Source organism: Onychomys torridus, chromosome 1 (assembly GCF_903995425.1).
Source record: "Onychomys torridus chromosome 1, mOncTor1.1, whole genome shotgun sequence".
In the NCBI taxonomy this organism is placed as follows: domain Eukaryota; kingdom Metazoa; phylum Chordata; class Mammalia; order Rodentia; family Cricetidae; genus Onychomys; species Onychomys torridus.
In genome coordinates, this window is record NC_050443.1 from 119,219,972 (window position 1) to 119,239,327 (window position 19,356).

General features: G+C 49.7%; 1 protein-coding gene across 1 annotated transcript in view; it reads right to left on the reverse strand.

Moving 5' to 3' along the window:
- Positions 1-2,723: 2,723 nt before the first annotated feature.
- The window catches only part of Chid1 (chitinase domain containing 1), a 37,623-nt gene continuing 20,990 nt past the window's right edge, over positions 2,724-19,356 (reverse strand). The window contains exons 9-13 of the mRNA XM_036170758.1: positions 15,771-15,872; positions 14,485-14,640; positions 3,409-3,489; positions 3,204-3,246; positions 2,724-2,985 (exon numbers count right to left, since the gene is read on the reverse strand). Coding sequence (XP_036026651.1) covers positions 2,887-2,985; positions 3,204-3,246; positions 3,409-3,489; positions 14,485-14,640; positions 15,771-15,872 — 481 coding nt within the window. The 3' untranslated portion in view covers positions 2,724-2,886. The remainder of the gene's footprint in view (positions 2,986-3,203; positions 3,247-3,408; positions 3,490-14,484; positions 14,641-15,770; positions 15,873-19,356) is intronic.

Sequence of the window (19,356 nt, forward strand, 5' to 3'; positions counted from 1 at the left end):
CAACCTTCACCTGAGGAAGTTCTTTCATTAGCCAAGGGTCAGCAGGGTTGGGAGCACTGCTGACCCATTGCAGGCTGGGGGGAGAGACGGCGTCTGTCCACTCCCGTTTCTCCTGGGATGTCTCAGATACTCTTGTATCTCTGTCCTAGGAACTCTGCCCTTGGATTAGTAGGGATAGGCTGCAAACAGCAGCACTAGGAACACAGAGCCCTTGCCACTGGCCACAGTTAAAGCGTCAAGCCACTATCAAGACTTCGAAGGCAGTGTCTTCCTAACTAGGGCTAAAGAGCTTGTCCTCAGGGAGGGCCTCTGGCTAAGGACTGGCACTCTGGGTGTAGGTAAGCTCCTCCCAGGGCCCTCCGGAGCTGTGAGGCACCGGACTCCCAGTCCCTACATGCTGTTGTCTGAGAGGCCTACTCTGCAACACACTTCTCATTAGGGGTCATCCTTGTGACTCTCACACCTGAGTGTGACACGCACTGGCGAGAATCTGACCCAACTATCTGTGGGGCTGCTGCTACACTCCTTCCCTTCTCTGGCTCTGGGCTGAGTCCTTGTGTCCCACTGTCCTCCCTCTAGTGGAAGCCATAGGACCTGAAGAACTACTATGGAGTCAGCTGCTCCAGACAAACAGCTAATTAGCCAAAAGCCCTTTTACTTGTAGGTGGCCAAGCTTGAGAGGAAGCTGCATTCAGAGTACATGGGTGCTGACTCTCCTGCTCAAAGCCTTGGCCCTTTTGAGCTTCATTCAGGTCCAAGGATGCCCTTCCCACCCCTTCTCCCACCCATTCCCAATCTAAGCAGTTCCCATATATGTCATGGTCACCAGTCCACCATAGCCACTGACAGCCCACAGTGCCTTGTCCCTTACTGACTGAATTTCTACCCATCAGTCTGTCAGTTCTTGGACAGCACCTCTATACGCCACAACTTTGCTGACCCAAACCCAGAACTGGAAGGTTACTGCTCAGTGGGGTCGCTCCTGCATGGCTCTGGGGTCAGTCTCCAGCACCAATGAGGAAAAAGAAATCAAGAAGTGAACTGGCTGCCCGCTTTTCTGTGGCCCCAGAGAACTCACCCAATCATCTACTCCCACCACTTGACACCTCCACCCCCATCCCAATTAGGACCCTTGCCTGTGGCACTCTGACCCATACTGCCTTGTCCCATACCACCTTGGTCAGTCCACCTGCTCACAGCAGGCTATTCCCAGCCCACTGCCATTACTTCTCCAGTGCTCTGCCCACAACCAGGTAAGCTCCATGTCATTCACTCGGGTGTGTGTGTGTGTGTGTGTGTGTGTGTGTGTGTGTGTGTGTTTTGTTTGTTTTTTGAGACAGGGTTCCTCTGTGATCCTGGAACTTCCTTTGTAGAACAGGCTGGCCTCAAACTCACAGAGATCTGCCTGCGTCTGCTTCCTGAGTACTGGGATTAAAGGCGTGCACCACCATGCCCGGCTGTCACTCCTTATATTCAAGAGTACTCCCACCCACTAAACCCTCAGAGTCAAGGCTGGAGAGACCCAGCCAGCATCCCAACCCCTACCACCCCTGTAACACACACAACACATGAACACACTGATGACCACCGTTCTTAGAGAACAGGAGGCCAAGATGCCTCTCTGTCCTCTCACACTGGCCTTCTTGTCCTGGCCTAGCTATGTCCCTCTCTCAGAGCCAGCGGGTTAAGGGTAGCACCTAAGGCCTCTGTAGATGGCAGACAGTTGGCAGTCTTTCTACCTCACAGTACCCTGAACCAGCACCCCAAGTTCTCAGCCCTCACTGCACTGACCTGACTGGCCAGAACCACCTCTATTCTAGCAGGATACAGTCAGTAGGAAGTCCCACTCCAAGTGGGACAGGTTGAGGCCATGTCTTTTATGAGCTGGGCCTACTGCCTTAGCATCCTCCTTCTTCCCAACCCTGGGATCCTGAGTACACATCAGAAATTCACTGGGCAGAGAGTCCTGGTCTGGACTCCTGGCCTCTGTGGCTTGGGCCCTGGCTAGTGCATTAGAAGGCTCCACCCAAGGGCCTGTAGGATCAGGAATCACTACTGTAAGATCATACCTAGCAGGGGATGAGGAGAGGGCAGGAGCCCAGACACAGTGATGGAGGAAGGAACTTGAATGAGGGTGTGGTACAGCTCCTCTTCATCTGCTGATGCCTCAGAATTCTTAGCCATTCCCCGCACTGGCTTAGCCTGTTGCTGTTCATTAGGTTGACAGACCCCTCTGGTCTCATACCTGTCCCACTCAGCCCACTGCCCTACTGCTGCCCCTTAGGCAGTCCCTGTCCCTCTGTCACCTGGTGGACATAGTCTGGGTTGTGGTCCAGGGAGTTTCACAAAATTAAGGCCAGCTTCTCTGGGGCAGTTTCCAACATGGCCTCACAACCTGGTCACATCAAGCTCAGTGGGGATAGGTGTGGAACCTGCTGCAGTTGTCAGGCACCTTGAGCATATACCTGTGTCTGTGGCAGGCAGGTGACTGGAGTGTGAAGGTGGGCCCTTTGTACTGTCCTTGTTAGGTTTTAGGGTGATGCTAGGAAAGGCTGCTTTTGCCAGACTATAAGAATCTGTGATTGTTTACATCTTCCAAACCCATAATCCAAGGAAGGCCTTACAAAGCACTCAAGAGGCTGAGCCCTGAGCCAGACTGTCCTAGAGGATGGGAACTGTGTGTGTTTTCAGTTGGCCCACAGGAAGCAGCAATGAGCAGTGAGTAGGAGGGGCCCCAATTCTTATCCCAGGCCAGGAAACACTCATGCATGTGGGCCCTGCTGAGGACCATGGCAGACGTCTCACAGAAAACAGAAGAGGCCTATATTTCACCAGTCACTCCATGGCTTAGAAAAGTCCATATTCACTCGGGCGTTGCTGTCCAGCCTACAGCAGGTCATAGAAGTAATCCAGGCCTTGGCCCAGCTCCCAGATGGAGACCCCGACGCCCAGCTCCCTGGCTAGCTCCAGCCGCACCTGCAGAGACTGTGGGCAGACAGAGGTGTAGACACCTGCTCCACCCACGTTCTCACTGCCCCCACAATGTACCCAGAATTTTCCTAAATATGGGGGTAGTGTGTGGCCTGGAACCAAGACCACAGGACAGACCTCCAATGCAGATGGTAAGTACTGGTTGTCATCTGGCCAAAACTGTCACCCCCACCACAACATTATGGTTGACAGCCAAAGCACGAGGCACATACCTTCAGAGTTGGGTAGAAGACAACATGCCTCCCGCCGCGATTCCTGCAGAAGAAATGGAACCATGTACCCTGCCTTCTGGCGAGGCCCAAGGGCTATACTCTCCCACACCAGGGTTAAGATTCACCAGTCCTTTCCATTGCTCCCTCATCAATGTCCTCCCCACAAGGCTTCCTGCCTACAAATGGTGGGCCACAAGTCACTCACTTCTTGTACTCAAAGAAGTGTTCCGCAGACTGGCTGTCCCATACCACTCGGGGCCTGTGGTCCTTCAGCGTCTGTATGTACCTGGAGAGATCAGGTTATGGGTGTGAGAGGTAGCCACATACCCTAGCCCACCCCAACCCCCAACTTCTATGTGGATGTGGCTATCAAAGAAAGAGTCAGGGATATATTGTCCCTAAAGGTTTACAGAGAGCCAGCAGCACTCAGTTTTATTTTTAGCCAATAAGCTTGGGTGGTCAAACCTCAAAGTCCTACTGCACATAAGTCCTGTACTACAAAACTGTACTTTTTGTGAGCCTCCTAGGAGAAGTCAGCACTCAGACCACCTGATGCTCTGCTCTAACCTTGCTCTGCCCAGAGCCCAGATAACAAGCTATCTGGTGTCTAGACTTCAACTGCTCCACCAGGCCGTGGGCTAAGGATTAAAGGACAGTGCTTTCTCCAGGGCAGTGGGTGGAAACATTGGCTTCTACAGGCTGTCTTTTTGTTTCCCCGGGTGGACATTGCTGCCTCATTTCCAGAGCTGCAGCATTACTGCCTTTCTCAACTGCTGGGGCCAGGAGGGCCCAGGGCACACAGTCCATCCGTGATATGCACATCTGAGACAAGAGCAGTGTCCCTACTAGCTACAGGTCATGGTCACATGCGTGTTAATAGATGGCCTAGGAGATTCTCCTCTGTCTGTAGCTCAGAGTCTGCAGGTAGAGTTCTCCCTGGTCCAGCAGGTACAATCAAGACCTGTTGTAGAAGGGTGGTCACAGTGATGCTGCTGAGGCTTGAAGTGGGAGGGTCTTCAGGGTATTAACCTGCGCTCTGAAAAAAGGCACAGCAGGCAACAGAGGCTCCAGCATGCTGCTCTGTGAGTCAGGGAAGCCTCTAGTATTGGGAGTTAGGGGGATGATGGGTAGCAGAGAAGCTGCCTTCTAGACCTGAGCTACAGTTGTCTTAGGCTTCTGACAAAGGAGGCTGCAGTGCTGGGCAGGGCAGAGCCCCAGCAGCACCAAGTTATCTTGGAGTCTGGAACAGCTGTCATCTAGTCCAGCAGTGCTCCAGAGAAGATCCCTGGAGAATGGCCTCGGCCTTATGGTGCATGGAATGGGAGCTACTCTGCAGGCATTAGAACCTCCTAGACATCAAATAAGACACAAGGAACAAGGTAGGGTGAGCAGGAAACAAATAGCTCTAACTAGACACCTCTCAGCCCAAGCTGAGCTCTCTGCACACTTGTGGTCACAGTTCTACCAGGCTTGGGAAAGCACGGTTGTATTCTTCCCTCAGACAACACCCCAACTCTGAGCTGGTCTCTCTGTGGCATGCAGAACACAGCAAATGAAGGTGGGGTAGTACTGGGAAAGGTGAGGCAGTGGCATCCACTCCTCAGAGAGCTGATACGGGACACTGAGGTGCCCCCTTCATGTCCATGGCAGTAACCTGATAACCTGAGTGGCTGTAGTCTTCCCTACAAACTGTGTCAAGAACCACCATGCACTATGGTTCTGTGGGCACTTATTTTGGGAGATAGTCTCATTATGTAGCCCAGGCTGGACTGAGGCTCACAATCCTCCTGCTGAGTGCTAAGATCACAGGCCTATGTACCACAGTGGCTTTGTGGACACATTTTGCTTAGCCTATTCTCTATGCAGCACCATGTCTTTCTGGTCTTCACCAGTCTCTTCTGAAAACGTATCAAAAGCACGTGACTATTCAGGAAGGACAGCACCCAGGAAATATTAAAGGGTTTGTGGAGATCAGCTCCCTGTAGAGGATCACCAATTACTACTTGGCTACTTGACTCAAATGCCAATGAAAGTACTAACATAGTTTTTGGCTTTTCACCCAACATCAGCTGAAATACTCTCTGGAAAAACCTGAGATGTGCAGGGCATGTGGCAGACGCCATAGGGCTGGGGCCCTTTGGGAGTGTGGCCACATTCACTGCTACTCCTGCTTTTGTGGCCACACTCACAAGCCCTGAGGCCTCCCGAGTCTCAGCCAGCATACTTTAGAGAACTGGGTCCCTCTTTCTCAGCGAGTGTATGTGTGTATGTATGTGTACATGTGCTCAATCCTATGGGAGCAGAAGGAGCCAAGGTCTCCTCCCTTCAGCATGAACCCCAGGAACTGCTCCTCTATGCAGGCTCTGAGGACAAAGAATTGAGAGACAGGTGAAGGTGTGAGGAAGAGTCAATGCAGCTGTTCTGGGAACCAAGGGTACCTGCCACCGTGTCAAGGAAGGGAGCAATAGCTGAGGGCCTCCTGTGCCCTCCTATGCCTCCTCTCTAGGCCCACCCATGATAACCTTGTTCCAGAAGTCAGTCTGCAGATGTCTGTAGCATGGGTAGAAATGCCAGGGGTGGGGTGTAGGATAGACACTCAAACATATACTCCAATGCCCGAGCACAGCAGAAACTAAGACCTGGGCTCAGAGCCCTCCAGGGCTTAGGTGACTCCTGAGGAACACCATGTGAAGGAAGCTCCCTCTGAGGGCAGGTTCCCAGGCACAACAGCAGAGATTACACACGCCTTTCTGAGATCAGGCATAAGCAAGTGGGATGACAGGAAACATGCAGTAATGGGGTAAGGAGCTTATGTGAGCGGAAGAAGAGGTACAGAAAGGTAAATAAGCCCAGAGGAAGGCATGGAGAGCTGGTCACGGGCATCACTTGATGTCTACAGAAAGGTACAGTAAATATTTAAGACATAAGAAGCTAGAATGCCTGCAGTCAGGAAGATACTTGAGTCTAGTGAATGGGGCCAGTTCAGAGACAAAACACCCACTCCAAGGAAGGAGAATTAAGGACTAGGCATTTCCCTAAGCTAAGAAAAGCCTCAACCACATAGTGAATGATTCCATTTTCATGTAACACAACAGGCAAATCTTCAGGGACATGACCTAGGGTAGAGGTCAGCAGGAACTGGGGAGTGATAAAAGGCTTCTTTGGGGTGTAATGAAATGTTTTGGAATTGGAGTTACACGATTTTGTGAATATGTTATTTACACACTTTGAAATGGGGGTGGTGGGACAGGATATGACACAAAGCCTCAGATGAAAGGGTCAGGAATGCTGATGAAACCATGTGTGAAAACCTACCTAGACACTTCCCAGAGAAGCTCAGCACACCAGGGACAGAGGATGATGTCCTCCATGTTTCCAGTGATTAAAAGGTTCTCAGGCCTTCCTGGCCCAGAGCCTAATGAGTCCACTGTGATTAATGGACAGGGCCAGAAGACAAAATTGCTCACAGTCTCAGATCAAATCTACAATGGGACCCTCAGTCTCCATGGTGGGGTCTAGAGTGGTAACTCAGACCAAGATTCCACCCCACACAACTGTTGCACTGGTCCTTTCTAGCTCATCTGTTTATGGATCTCTAACATCCCACTAAACCCAGAGTTCAGAGAAGAACTGACTACAGCTAGACACGCTGCCAGGTCAGCACAACAAAAGCTATGTTGGGGCAGGCTAGAGAGATGGCTCAGCAGTTGAGAGCACTTACTGCTCTTGCAGAGGACCCAAGGCTGGTTCCTGGCACCCACACAGTAGCTCACAACTGTCCATAATTCTAGTTCCAGGAGTTTTGCAACTCTTTTCTTACGTCTATGAGCACCAGGCATGCACATGGTGCACATGCATACATGCAGGCAGAACACTCATACACATATGGATAAATAAATAGGGGCTGGAGAGATGGCTGAGCAGTTATGAGCACTGGCTGCTCTTCCAGAGGACCAGGGTTCAATTCTTAGCACCCATATGGTGACTCACAACTGTCCGTAACTCCAGAGGATTCTCTTCTGGCCTCTGTGGGCACCATGCATGCACGTGGTGCCCAGATATACATGCAGGCAAAACACCCACACACATAAAGTAATTTAAAAAAAAAAAAAAAAAAAAAAAATAAAAAAAAAAATATATATATATATATATATATATATATATATATAAATATGTAAATCTTTTTGTTTTGTTTTTCAAGACAGGGTTTCCTTGTGTAGCTTTGGCTGTCTTGGAACTAGCTCTGCAGACTAGGCTAGCCTCAAACTGAAGAGATCCACAAGCCCACCACCTGGCTTTTTCTTATGATTTATTTTTTATTTTTTATTTTATGCTCATTGGTGTTTTGCCTGCACGTGTGTCTATGTGAGAGTGTCAGATCCCCTGGAACTGGAGTTACAGACAGTTGTAAATGGCCATGTGGGTGCTGGGAATTGAACCAGGGTCCTCTGGAAGAACAGTGAGTGCTCTTAATCCAAAAGCAAATTTTTTTAGAGCTAGGCTGGAATCACCCCTACATGACAGAAGGTCTGGCATTTCTACTACCCTGACCTGCCCAGGGACTAAGCCTGCAAGCTCTGTCCAGAGGGAGCATCATCGTTTCCCTAGGGTATCCCTCACATGACCCCTGAGCTGAGGACCAACTCCAGAAAGGCCTTGAGCGAAGCCAGTGTCATAGGCTGACACCCACTGGCAGGTGACAGAAAGCCTTTTTCTTGGATCTGCTCAAGAAGTGTCCTAAAAACCAGAGCTGTCAAACAGAAGAATGAAGTCACATTATTTGCAGGAAAATGGATGCAATCAGAGATAATTATTTTAGTGAATTAAGTCAATCTCAAAGTAGTAACATATGTTTTTTCTTATTTGTGATTCCTAAATATTATGTATCTATATAAAATCATACATACACCATCACACACAGAAAAGCAGAAGTCAAACTGTCTAGAGGGTATGAGAGACTAAAAGCAGGCAGAAGAGGTGAGGAAAAGGAGGATGAAGACAAGAAGGGGAAAATGCTCAATATATAATATACATTTAAGAAAACTTTTTAAAATTCACTTAAAAAACAAACAAACAAACAAACCAAAAAAACAAACAACAACAACAAAAAACCCAGAGGCTAGAAGCAGTGGTGATGGCACACACCTTTAATCCCAGTATTTAGGATGTAGAGGCAGGTGAATCTCTGAGTTCATGACCAGCCTGATCTACAGAGTGAGTTCCAGGGCAGCCAGGACTACACAGAGAAACCCTGTCTCAATAAACAAAAACAAACAAACAACAGGGGCTGGAATGGTGGCTCAGCAGTTAAGAATGCACAGTGTTCTGCTCTTGCAGAGGACCCAAATACAGTTCCCAATACCCAGACTGGGTGGGTCACACCCACGTGTAACTCCAGCTCCAGGGGGATCTGATATCTCTGACACGTGTATTCATATACACCCTCCCACCATGATACACATAATCAAAAGTAAAAACAAAATAAAAATTCCTTTTATTAGGTGCTGGAGAGATGGTTCAGTGGTTAAGAGCACCGACTACTACTGTTCTCAGCACCCACACAGCAGCTCACAGCTATCTATAACTCCAAGATCTGACACCCTCACATAGATATACATGTATGCAAAATACCAACGCACATAAAATAAAAATAAATTTAAAAAAATTAAGAAACAAAACAGGGCCAGTGAAATGGCTCATAGGTGAAGGTACTTGCCACCAAGCCAGATGGCCCAAGTTTGCTCTCCAGAACCCATATAGTGAAAGGAGAGAACCAATTTCTGCATGTTGTTCTCTGACCTCCACACAAGTGCCGTGGCATATGTGTGCTTTCCCATTCCAAAAATAAATTCATAACAACAAAAAGCAGGACTGTACAAGTGGGTTTCGTTACAATGTTCTAGACATGTTGATATGCACAAAGGCAGCTGGGGCTGAGCAAGGATGGACTCAGGAAAGTGGCCCAGGTTCTTTTTTGGGCCATCTAGGGTGAGAGATGCATATGCAGGATGGGTAGGAATGAGGACCATGCTGCCAGGCCTCATCTTCATCTGGTTTCTATCTTTGCCATAGTTAGGAGCTTCTCACCACAGTACACAAAGTTATCAGATATGCTGGTAATGGAACTGGCCTTGGCATCCCAGGGTAGAGATAATCATTAGCACCAAGGCTGGCTCCATTTGACAGACTGCCTAGACCATGATGGCTTCCAAATGTATCACAGGATAATTACAGCATCACCATGTTGGGAGCATCAAGAGCCCATCCATACTGGGAGGATCCCACACACTTCCTGGCCAGCTGGCCTTGAATTCATCACATCACCAAGTAAACTGTGGCTCATCACTAGGATGATTCTATGGCCAGGAGGCAGGGTGGAGCCAGGGGACACAGCCCACGTGAGTTCAGCTTTCATGGGTTAGAAGGAAGAGATACTGTCGAGTAAATGCATGAGAACTTGTGTATGTGCAGTGGCTGTGATAATCAGCTTTGTCATGCTGAGTCAGTCAAGTGAAGGGACCAGGACAGGCACCCTGAACCTCAGTTTCTGCTAATGTGAGGGGTGCCATAACTCTAAAGACAGGCAATGAGCAGGCCACCCCTAAGTTTCACTAGGGGCTCTGGTCCTGTCAAAAAGGGGCACTACTCTGCAGATCCCACCACAGGGCACAGATGGTCTGCCTGGCTGGTAGAGGCAAACATACCGCAGCCACTGGCTTGAGTGAAGTGGCCAATCACCCCATCTCAGGGCCTTGGCTCCATCTACAGATGGAGCAGATGGTTAGGTGGCTGAACCATGTCCCACTTGGAGAGGACTGGGGCTCTGTGCTGGAGGCTAAGGTAGGCTGGCAAATCATCCTGAGACCCTGCTTGGATTCTCACAAAAAGGGCAACTGAATCCTAAAGAACTGAAGAAGCTCACCTGCATCTCACACCTGGTCATTATCTGCCCTGATGGGGCCATTAGTAGAGGTACTTGAGGTGACTGACATGAAGGGGCTGCATCCTGCTAAGCTGAGGGGCAGCTGGACCCTAGCCAGTATGACCCCTAACACCTTTCCCTAGAATCTGGGGCCTAGATGCTGTCCCTGGCCTGGGTGCCTAGAGGACTGCAGCTGGGCCTTGTCAGCAGGGGACAGGTCTGTCTGTCTTACGGCTACCTCTCTTATCTGGGTTCAACTCCCCCAGAGGGGTTGGACCACAACAGGGAAGAGACTGTGACCCATGCACGGCCCCAGGACTCTCTGCCATCAACCTGAAAGAAATTCTGCTTTGGGAAAAAGTCAGTGAAAACTCTTATAGAAGCCCTGTCTATGACATGCCCCTGACCCACACTAGTCCAAGGAAATTTGGTGGTGAGCAGCAGGCAGAGTTGGGCCCTAGACAGAAGGAAGAACAAGGTTGGCAGTGTCAAATGGTTGCTGCCACTGGTGGGGTAGCTGGAAAGGGCAGGCTTGGCAGCCCCAGAAGCAAAGCTGAGATGCTCAGTGGGTACAAGCTTCAGAGTGTGAAGACTAACGCTGAGGAAAGCGCACAGGTGCAGATGACAGGAGACTTGCCTGCTTTGCTGCTACCTCTGGTTAACTGTGTCCACCTGTGGCCAGAGCCGAACCAAGGGTGGCTCTGACATGAGAGAGTGCTACAGCTGAAACCGGTGCTCCCTCATGAAGCCCATCCTTGAGACCAGGACAAGTGCAGCCTGTGGACTGAGTGCAGTCACTGAGACCCAGGCATGAAGATACCTTGCACACAGCAGACCTGGCTACTCCTACCCAGGACCAGTTCTGGGCTTAAGTTGTATATAATATAGAGGCTCTTCCTTGGAACTCCCTTGGCTTCCCACAGGGCTCCAAAGCCAGCCCCAGGCCTGCCATGGATAGGGTGCTGATGAGACCCTTCCCTTCCCAGCACCAGATCTCCTGGGAGGAGATGGCCGATGGCAGAGCCACCCCTAAACCTGCCCTGTGAGCAGCAACACCTTGAGTCAGACATGGTTTCATAGGCTTAAAGGTCTCTCACACCTCAATGCAGATCTCCACTGGCTACTCAGCAGATACACAGTCTCCTCTGGGGTTTTCTCAAGTCTGTAGTATGGTGACCCCCCATGAAGTACTGTCCATTCTATGGAGACAAAAACCACTGACTAACCTGATCTGATACGTGTCCTGGCAGAGGGGTTCATGCCTGAGGTCTAAATTTGGTCAGTGAAAGCCACTTAAAGCCAGGGTGCCCACGTCACAGCCTGGGGACCTTGAGGGGAAGGAATCCTTCACCCCAGCATGGGTTGTCAGATGACGCTTGCAGTTTGGGAGAACAAACTAAGCAGAAAGCATAAGATCTGGGAACTGGAGCTAGCTCAAAGGCTTGACACATGAGGACTGTCATGAGACTGGAGCCAGCCGGGGCTACAGAGTATGACTACCTCCAAAACAAAAGAAAACAAGAACAAGAAAAAGGAGATGAGGAGAAAACATAGTTTCTGTGAATTTTGGCAGCAGGGACAAAGAAGAGCCACAGTACTGGATTCATCCTGTCTTGCCACCTTGCCTTGCACACATCCCAGTGGGAGGAGACACATAGGACGAAAGGATGAGAGCTCTTCACTTTGGAACGATGTGGCCTGGGAGGGGACCCTATGAACAATGTCACCTGGCAGCAAACAAAGTGTGTATGGGCTGGGAGCAGCAATTTGCTCTACCTGAGACACAGGTCCATCTGCAGTTGACAGTGACATCAGTAAAACAGAAACTTGGTGCCTTGGTGCCAACAGCAGAAGGTGAGGGAAGGCTCTGAGCTGAAAGCATAGCATTTCCAGAAATAAGGGTGATTACCCCAGATTCAGGCACTGGAAGGAGAAGACCCCACAGGACACCCCCAAACAGGAAGCCCATCTCACCCTGCGCTCCTAGAAAGCTGAATTCTGAGTCAAGAGTGGGCAGCACACAGTTGAGGCATGACCATGGGGGTGTAAAGGGAAAGGATCTAAGGGGTGGGGTAAGGAATAAGCGTAGGCAGCTTGTCTGCAGAAAGGGGTCAGATGTCACTGGGGGTGAAGTGAGATCAGGAAGGGCATTTGGTGGATCTGACAGCCTGGCAACAATTGAGTAAAACTACCTGTAGGCAGCAGGGCCTGTGGGGCTCTCTTGCTCTGTCCTCCTAGGTTTCTCTCCCTGCAGAGCAGCCCCATAGACCAGAACCAAGGTGAGGGGCTTATGCTCCTTGAGAAGTACCCTTGAGGCAGGAGTCAGCCATGCAGAGTCAGTGCTGCGGCAGACTCTGCAGCCATGAGGGTGGCTGTGTGAGGAAATTTGGTTATTTATTCCAGCCTTGGGGGAAGTGGCCCTGCTGAGTGGGCATCTATACTGTAGTCCTGACAAGGTGAGGCTGGGCAGGCAGCATCTTTCTGCACAAGCAGGCTGGCAAAAGCAATCAGCTGGCCAGGCCTAGCCCAGGGAAATCACTTTCTTTGCCTAATTGTTTCCCTTTAGGCCCATGTCCTTCAACTTGTCTCACAGGAACCATTATCAAGATAAGGAATGAGAGGTAGTACCTTCCTTCCCTAGCTAGGCAAATCTGATAGGCCAGGAGGCTGAGAACAGTCTGTGTAGATATGTGTGCTCCCAAGTGGAGCAGTAGTAGTCTTCATCTGTGTGGCAATCATGTCTAGTTCTTGTCACACACATCTTCAGGCATAGGGCATAGCTGTGAGAGGTGTCTCAACATTTTACTGGAAAACAGCAGGTGATCGGCTACCAAGGCCTTGACCAGCTTCCCACCCTGTCTGCCCCATGTGCCATGTGCAGAGTCCTTCTCAGTCAGCAACCCTACCCTACCTTGTCTGCTATTAGACCTAGGCTCATGACACAAAGCAAGACCAGCACTATGGGCCAGGAGAACTCAAGTCTGTGATGAACCCCTGATGCTGGGACCAGCTGTGTGGCGACAGAAGAGTACAGATATGTAGGGAAGACAGAACTCCCATGACTTTGGAGCATGGCCCACCCTAATAATGCCCCACCATGGAGAGACCAATGGAAGAGTGGTTGGATGAGAGGTGGTCTCAGCTTTGATGAGTGACCGCCACAAAATACAAACAACCAGTTAACTAGGGTTTGCTAAAATTTAAAAACAAACAAACAAAAAAAACAACAAACAACCAGGGGCTGCTGAGAATTGTTTCAACTTTTCCACTCCCTGAAAGCTCAGCTACAGACCAACCAAGTCAGCTCTGGCTTTGTCTAGGGCTAAGATGGAGAGAAACCATCAGCATTCAGAGTACAAGGCAGGTAGCCTGGCTTCTGCTCACTTGCCCTTGGTGATGTGCACTGCATCCTCCACAGAATGTGCCTAGGGATCTTACAGAAACCCTCAGGAAAGCTATACCCAGTGGGCAGTGACAACCAAATCTCAGTTCCTGGACAGGATTCTCCATAGAAAACCACTTAGGAAGTGGTTAGATTCAATGGCTTCCCTTTGTTTGAAATAGGGTCTCAGTACATATCCCTGGCTGGCCTAGAACTTGCTATATAGACCAGGCTGTCCCAAAACTCACAGAAATCTACCTGCCTCAGCCTTCCAAGATTTAAAGATATGCACCATCATGCCTAGTTAGGGTTCTTTTTTTGTTTTTGTTTTTTGTTTTTTTTTTTTGAGACAGGGTTTCTCTGTGTAGTTTTGGTGCCTGTCCTGGATCTCACTCTGTAGACCAGGCTGGCCTTGAACTCACAGAGATCTGCCTGGCTCTGCCTCCCAAGTGCTGGCCCAGCTGAATTAGGGTTCTAACCAACTAGCTGACCCTAGAACAAAGACTGGCCAAGATTTGTAAGAATGCTAATAGTGAAATCCAGTACATCTAACACCCTCAGAGGGGGCTACACAACAGTCCCCACCCCCTCACTGAGAGAGAAGTCACCAGTGGATGCCAACCAGTACTGACCCAGAGGTCAGAATTTGCAGAGGAACCATGTGCTAAGTCACGTCAAACCCAGCCAGCCACCTCCATCCCTCTCCCCAATGGCTGGACAACTGTACCATGGAAGCAGACCTTGGCTATGACACCAATGCTGTGGGGGAGGTGCTAGCCCTCATGGGTCTGGGGTGTGTCCAACAGAGAACTGGGGCTTTCTATTCAACCCATATCTCAGACCCCACAGTCTGCAAAGCTCAAAAGGACCTACCCTTAACCTTTTCAGTCCCAACTTTTCTCCTTTTCCCAGGACTGAAACCCACACCTCTATGACTGGCCACATCTGGAATGTGACCTGGAGGGTCCTGGGCTCACCTAGCCCCAATGACAGGCTCACGGGCATCCTTGGAGGCTGCGTAATCCATGCCATAGAAATTCAGTCCCAGGAGGATCTTGCTTCTCCACTGTGACTTGGGGTCCAGGACCTGGACACAGGCTCGAATCCATGACAATGGAGCATTAGGGCCAGGCCTGCAAGTTTAATGGAGAATGGGGACACTCTTAGTACTCTTAGCAGGAAGCTCTGTGTCTGACTCCAGTCCTCTAGGTTCTCCATGTGGGCCCATTTCCTTCTGTGTCATGGCAAATGCCTCTCAAGAACTGGGAAGCCAGGTGTAGTGGCACACACATATAATCCCAGCACTCAGGAGGCAGAAGCAGGTGATCTCTGTGAGTTCAAGGCAGCCTGGTCTACATCGTGAGCTCCAGGACAGTCAGGGCTACACAGAGAAATCCTGTCTTTGAAAAAAAAAAAAAAAGAGTTGGGAAGAAGTTGGACATGGTGGCACACATCTGCTAAAAGTATAAGGCCAGCCTCGGTATAAAGTGAGTTCAAGACCAGCCTGGGATATAAAGTGAGACCCTACAGAGAAAAAAAAAATCAGGACTGGAGAGATAGCTCAGCAGTTAAGAGCTTACACTGCTCTTCCAGAGGACCTGAGTTCAGTTCCAGCACCTCATCCAGAGGCTCACAAGTGCCTGTAACTCCAGCTCCAGGGGATCCAATACCTCTTGCCTCCTTGAGAACCCCATACATGCTTATATCCCCAAACAGAGACATGCATATGTATAATTAAAAATAATAAAAAAAAAAACTTAGAAAAATGAGTCAACTGAACACATTACATTTTTTTAAAGGTACAGAACCATAAACTTATCATTGAGTACCACAGGCAAAGTGGCCTTAGCACTTTTTGATGGGACCAAAATCCCATCGCTCTGAATGCGACAGCATACTAATGTGTAACCTCCCCATCCCTAGAGAAGTAGGAACAGGTCTGAAATACTGGGCAAGGAAGGGTCAGTAGACATGCAGCTTGGGCCAAGGCCCAAGGAAAACAGAGGTAGCAGACATACTATGCTGATGTCACTGGTAACAAAGCTCCACCCAGGGAGAGACTTCCCAAAGAAACACATCTGAGAATGGGGCAGGTACAACACCATCAGCTTTCATCTGGCAGCATTCAGGTGCAGAGAAAGTGACTGTCCATCTATGCTGAGCCACAGAGCCCATAGGCAGATGTCTGCTTGAGAGACCAAGGTGCAGTCTGTCTCTTCCTGAAGACTCACTGTACCTACAGCATCTACTAGCCCATACTCACTGCTGTGATGTGGAGTAGTCATATGTCATGAGGCTGAAGCCATCTAGTACAGGGGCCAGTTGCTCGAACTCCTTGTGTGTAAACATGCCCAGCTGGTCAGTCCTGTGATAAGACAAGCATACCTACCTCGGGTTACTATGTATGGCCTTCCCCAATCAGAGTCAGATCAAGCACGCTGTCTCGGATTCCAGCCTGTACCCCTTCTCCTCCCTCTAGGAGGACCCTGAGCTACTTTCCCTCAGGAATGGGGGCATGTGCTATTTGGATGGGGTCATACATCATACTCCACATGCTAGGATGAAGGCTGAAGTCAAACAGAGATGTCCCTATTTCCTTGCCCCTAGAAGGCTCTGAGGGAAAGATGGGCAAAGGTGCCCAACGTACCTGGGACTCAGTCCTGTGCCAGAACCATTCCACAGTGGGAACATATGGGACAGGAGAGATTCATGGAGGTCCCTGTTTGTAGTGGGTAGCTATCCCAGCCTTGGCCTGGAAGTTCCAACCCCCATTGAGGCTTCGGTAATGGTCATGCCCACAAGGTGGGGCTGAGGGAGGAAGCTGAAGACCCAGGATCGAGAGGAGAGGTCTCTCTTGGTTCTGGGACCCTGGACGCTGGAGGTAGACCAAGCAGAGTTCTCCAGAGAACACCGCCGGACTGCGCCATACCTTTCCCAGACCCTGGAACCTATCCCTTCATTTGTAAGTTACCCCACAAAATAAACCTCCCTTTTAACTACGTGGAGGGGCCTTAATAATTTCACCAATGCCTGTTTGCCCAGACATGGATAAGCAATTTCCCCATGACTCCAGGCCTGGGCCTCTGCAAACATATTATCTTAGCCTTGTAGTATAACAGTTGCTTACTCCTGCTCCCAGTCAGATGGGGCTCAAACATTCAATCTAGAAACACGGTGAGGGCTCTGTAGTGGTTAGAATGAGAAGGATGCTTCATATACAGGCTCATACATTTGAATATTTAGTCACCAGTTAGTTGAACTGTTTGGGGAGGATTAGGAGGTGTGGTCTTGTTGGAGGAGGAGTGTCAATGAGAGTGGGCTTTGAGGTTTCAAAAGCCCATGCCAGGACCAGTCTCTCTGTCTGTCTGTCTGTCTGTCTCTCTCTCTCCCTGCAGTTAAGGAGGTAAAGATCTTACCTACTGTTCCAGTACCATGCCTATCTGCATCCTATCTGTCACGATGATTATAGACTAATCTTCTAAAACTATAAGCAAGTCCCCAATTAAATGCTCTCTTTTTATAAGAGTTACCTTAGCTGGGCGGAGGTGGTGCACGCCTTTAATCCCAGCACTCAGGAGGCAGAGGCAAACAGATCTCTATGAGTTCGAGGCCAGCCTGGTCTACAGAGCAAGTTCCAGGACAGGCTCTAAAGCTACACAGAGAAACGCTGTCTCGGAAAACCAAAGCGGGGAGTTGCCTTGGTCATGCTATCTTGTCAAAGCAATAGAATAGTAACTAAGACAGGCTTCAACATGGAAAAGGCTTGCCTGCTCCTACGTGGGACCCTCATCCAAGAACCCACCAATGTTTACAGGCTCCTAATATGTCAGGCCCTGCTGTTTCTAGATATGATGGCTCATTAAGAAAGGCAGAGGCTGTAGCTGGAGGCTGCCTTTCCTAGTCCTATCCTGTGTCAAGGATTCAGCAGTATGGCCAGAGGAAGGCTCAGAAAGGTGTGGCTGAAGCCTTTAGGCAAGAAGAGGCTGTTGGGCCTAGAAAGCTCCAAGCAGAGTAGCTAGATGTGGCAAAGTCCCACACAAGGATCTGTAGCCTCACTGAATGCTGGGAAAGAACACTTATCCCTGAAGTCTTACAGCAGTATCAACTAACCCCTAGACACTCACCATGAAGAAAAGCAGGTCTCTACCAATGGGAGGCTAAATGTGCATAGAATTTATAACTTGCACAGGGAGGGGACATGGATCCTATCTGAAGGTTTCCTCTTTAGAAGAACTTCTCCTGCTAAATCACACTGTTCAGGCTACAAGTGGCCAGAAGCTCAGAGGGAACTGCAGACAAGGACTAGTCAGAGTGGACAGTACCTGCCCACTGTCCGGGCTCCCGAGACACAGAATGGTATCCCTACTAGTTGTGCTTCCTGGACCAGCTGACCTACTAGTCAGAGCTCACCCAGAGGTGCAGGCCAGAGGGCACTCTGCTAGCTCAAGGTAGACTACAAAGGTCTGATCACTAGCACACAGCGTTGTTGGCTGTCATCTGACCTTTGGGTTCAGTCTCTAGGCACAGACCCCCCCGCACTTGCCCTCACTGTGTCACTGGGACACTCACAGAACAGGGCAGGAATGGCTGGGGGATAATGAGAGTGGAGAGCAGGGACATGAGGAGCCCCTGAAGAACAGGAATGGGTCAGAGGTTCTGACACCAAAGGAAAGGCAAACCCAGCTGCAAGGTGACAGACAGATAGTCAGAATACAGGGGACAGGAGTGGGTGGGAATGTTGGAAAGACCCTGTGAGGGACCCTGTGAGGACTACTTTCCTGGAACACACATTATTCCCAGAGGGCCCCTCATGTAACTTTTCACTGATACAACCCTACTCCATAGGCTGGGGCACCAAGAACCATCCACACATCAGAATGGCCATGTTCTTAAGTGGTCATGACAAGACAAAGGCAAACAGGAACCCAGCAACACTGTTGGCTGAAATGAAGCAACACCCAGGGTGGTAGCCATCAACAGGAAAGAAGGGGTGCCTCTGGGCTTCTTCCACCCTCCCTGCTCCCACTCTTCTGGCTAAGTCCTTGGGTGCTCTCTAGGAATGGACCATCCCCACTCTGCCTTTGAGGAAGACAGGCTATGCAGAAGCTGTTGCTAGCGCCATCCCTCCTCAACCTGTCCTGCTCCTGCCTCAGAACCCTGGGAAGCCTGGCCACTAAGCCGTTTCTCTTTGATCCACAGCACGAGGACAAAAGGGGGACACACATGCTTGAGAGACATAAGAACAGCTTGTCAACAAGCCACACACAGCATGACTTCCAATAAACAGAAACTACTATTCATGCTGAAAACCTCATGTTCTGACTTAATTTCTAAGAGAGGAAAACAATATAACAAAACACATCACTGTCAGTGCCTGGGTCTTGGACAGGCCCTCTATGCAGGTGACAGCAAGGAAGGAATCCAGCTCCAGCAGTGAGACACTTTTAAGTGCCCACTAAGGGCTTAAGAGGGCGTGATCCCCAGGCTACCCTTCTTTCCAGTGATGAGTGCCTCTATTCTCCAGAGAGTAGGATTGTAGTAACACTGAGCTAGACCCCTCCAGCCATGTGGCCCTTTATCCAGACACTCTGCAGCTAGGGAAAAAGCCCAAATGGTGCTGGGGCACACAGTGCAGCTGCAGCCTGCAAGTTACTCATGTTAAATTGGGTGGTGGTGCACACCTTTAATCCCAGTGCTTGGGAGGCAGAGGCAGGTAGATCTCTATGAGTTCCAGGCCAGCCTAGTCTACAGGTCTACAGGGCTAATTCTAGGACAGTCAAAGCTACACAAAGAAACCCTGTCTCAAAAAACCAAAAAAGGAAAAAAAAAGCAGTTACTCATGAACATTG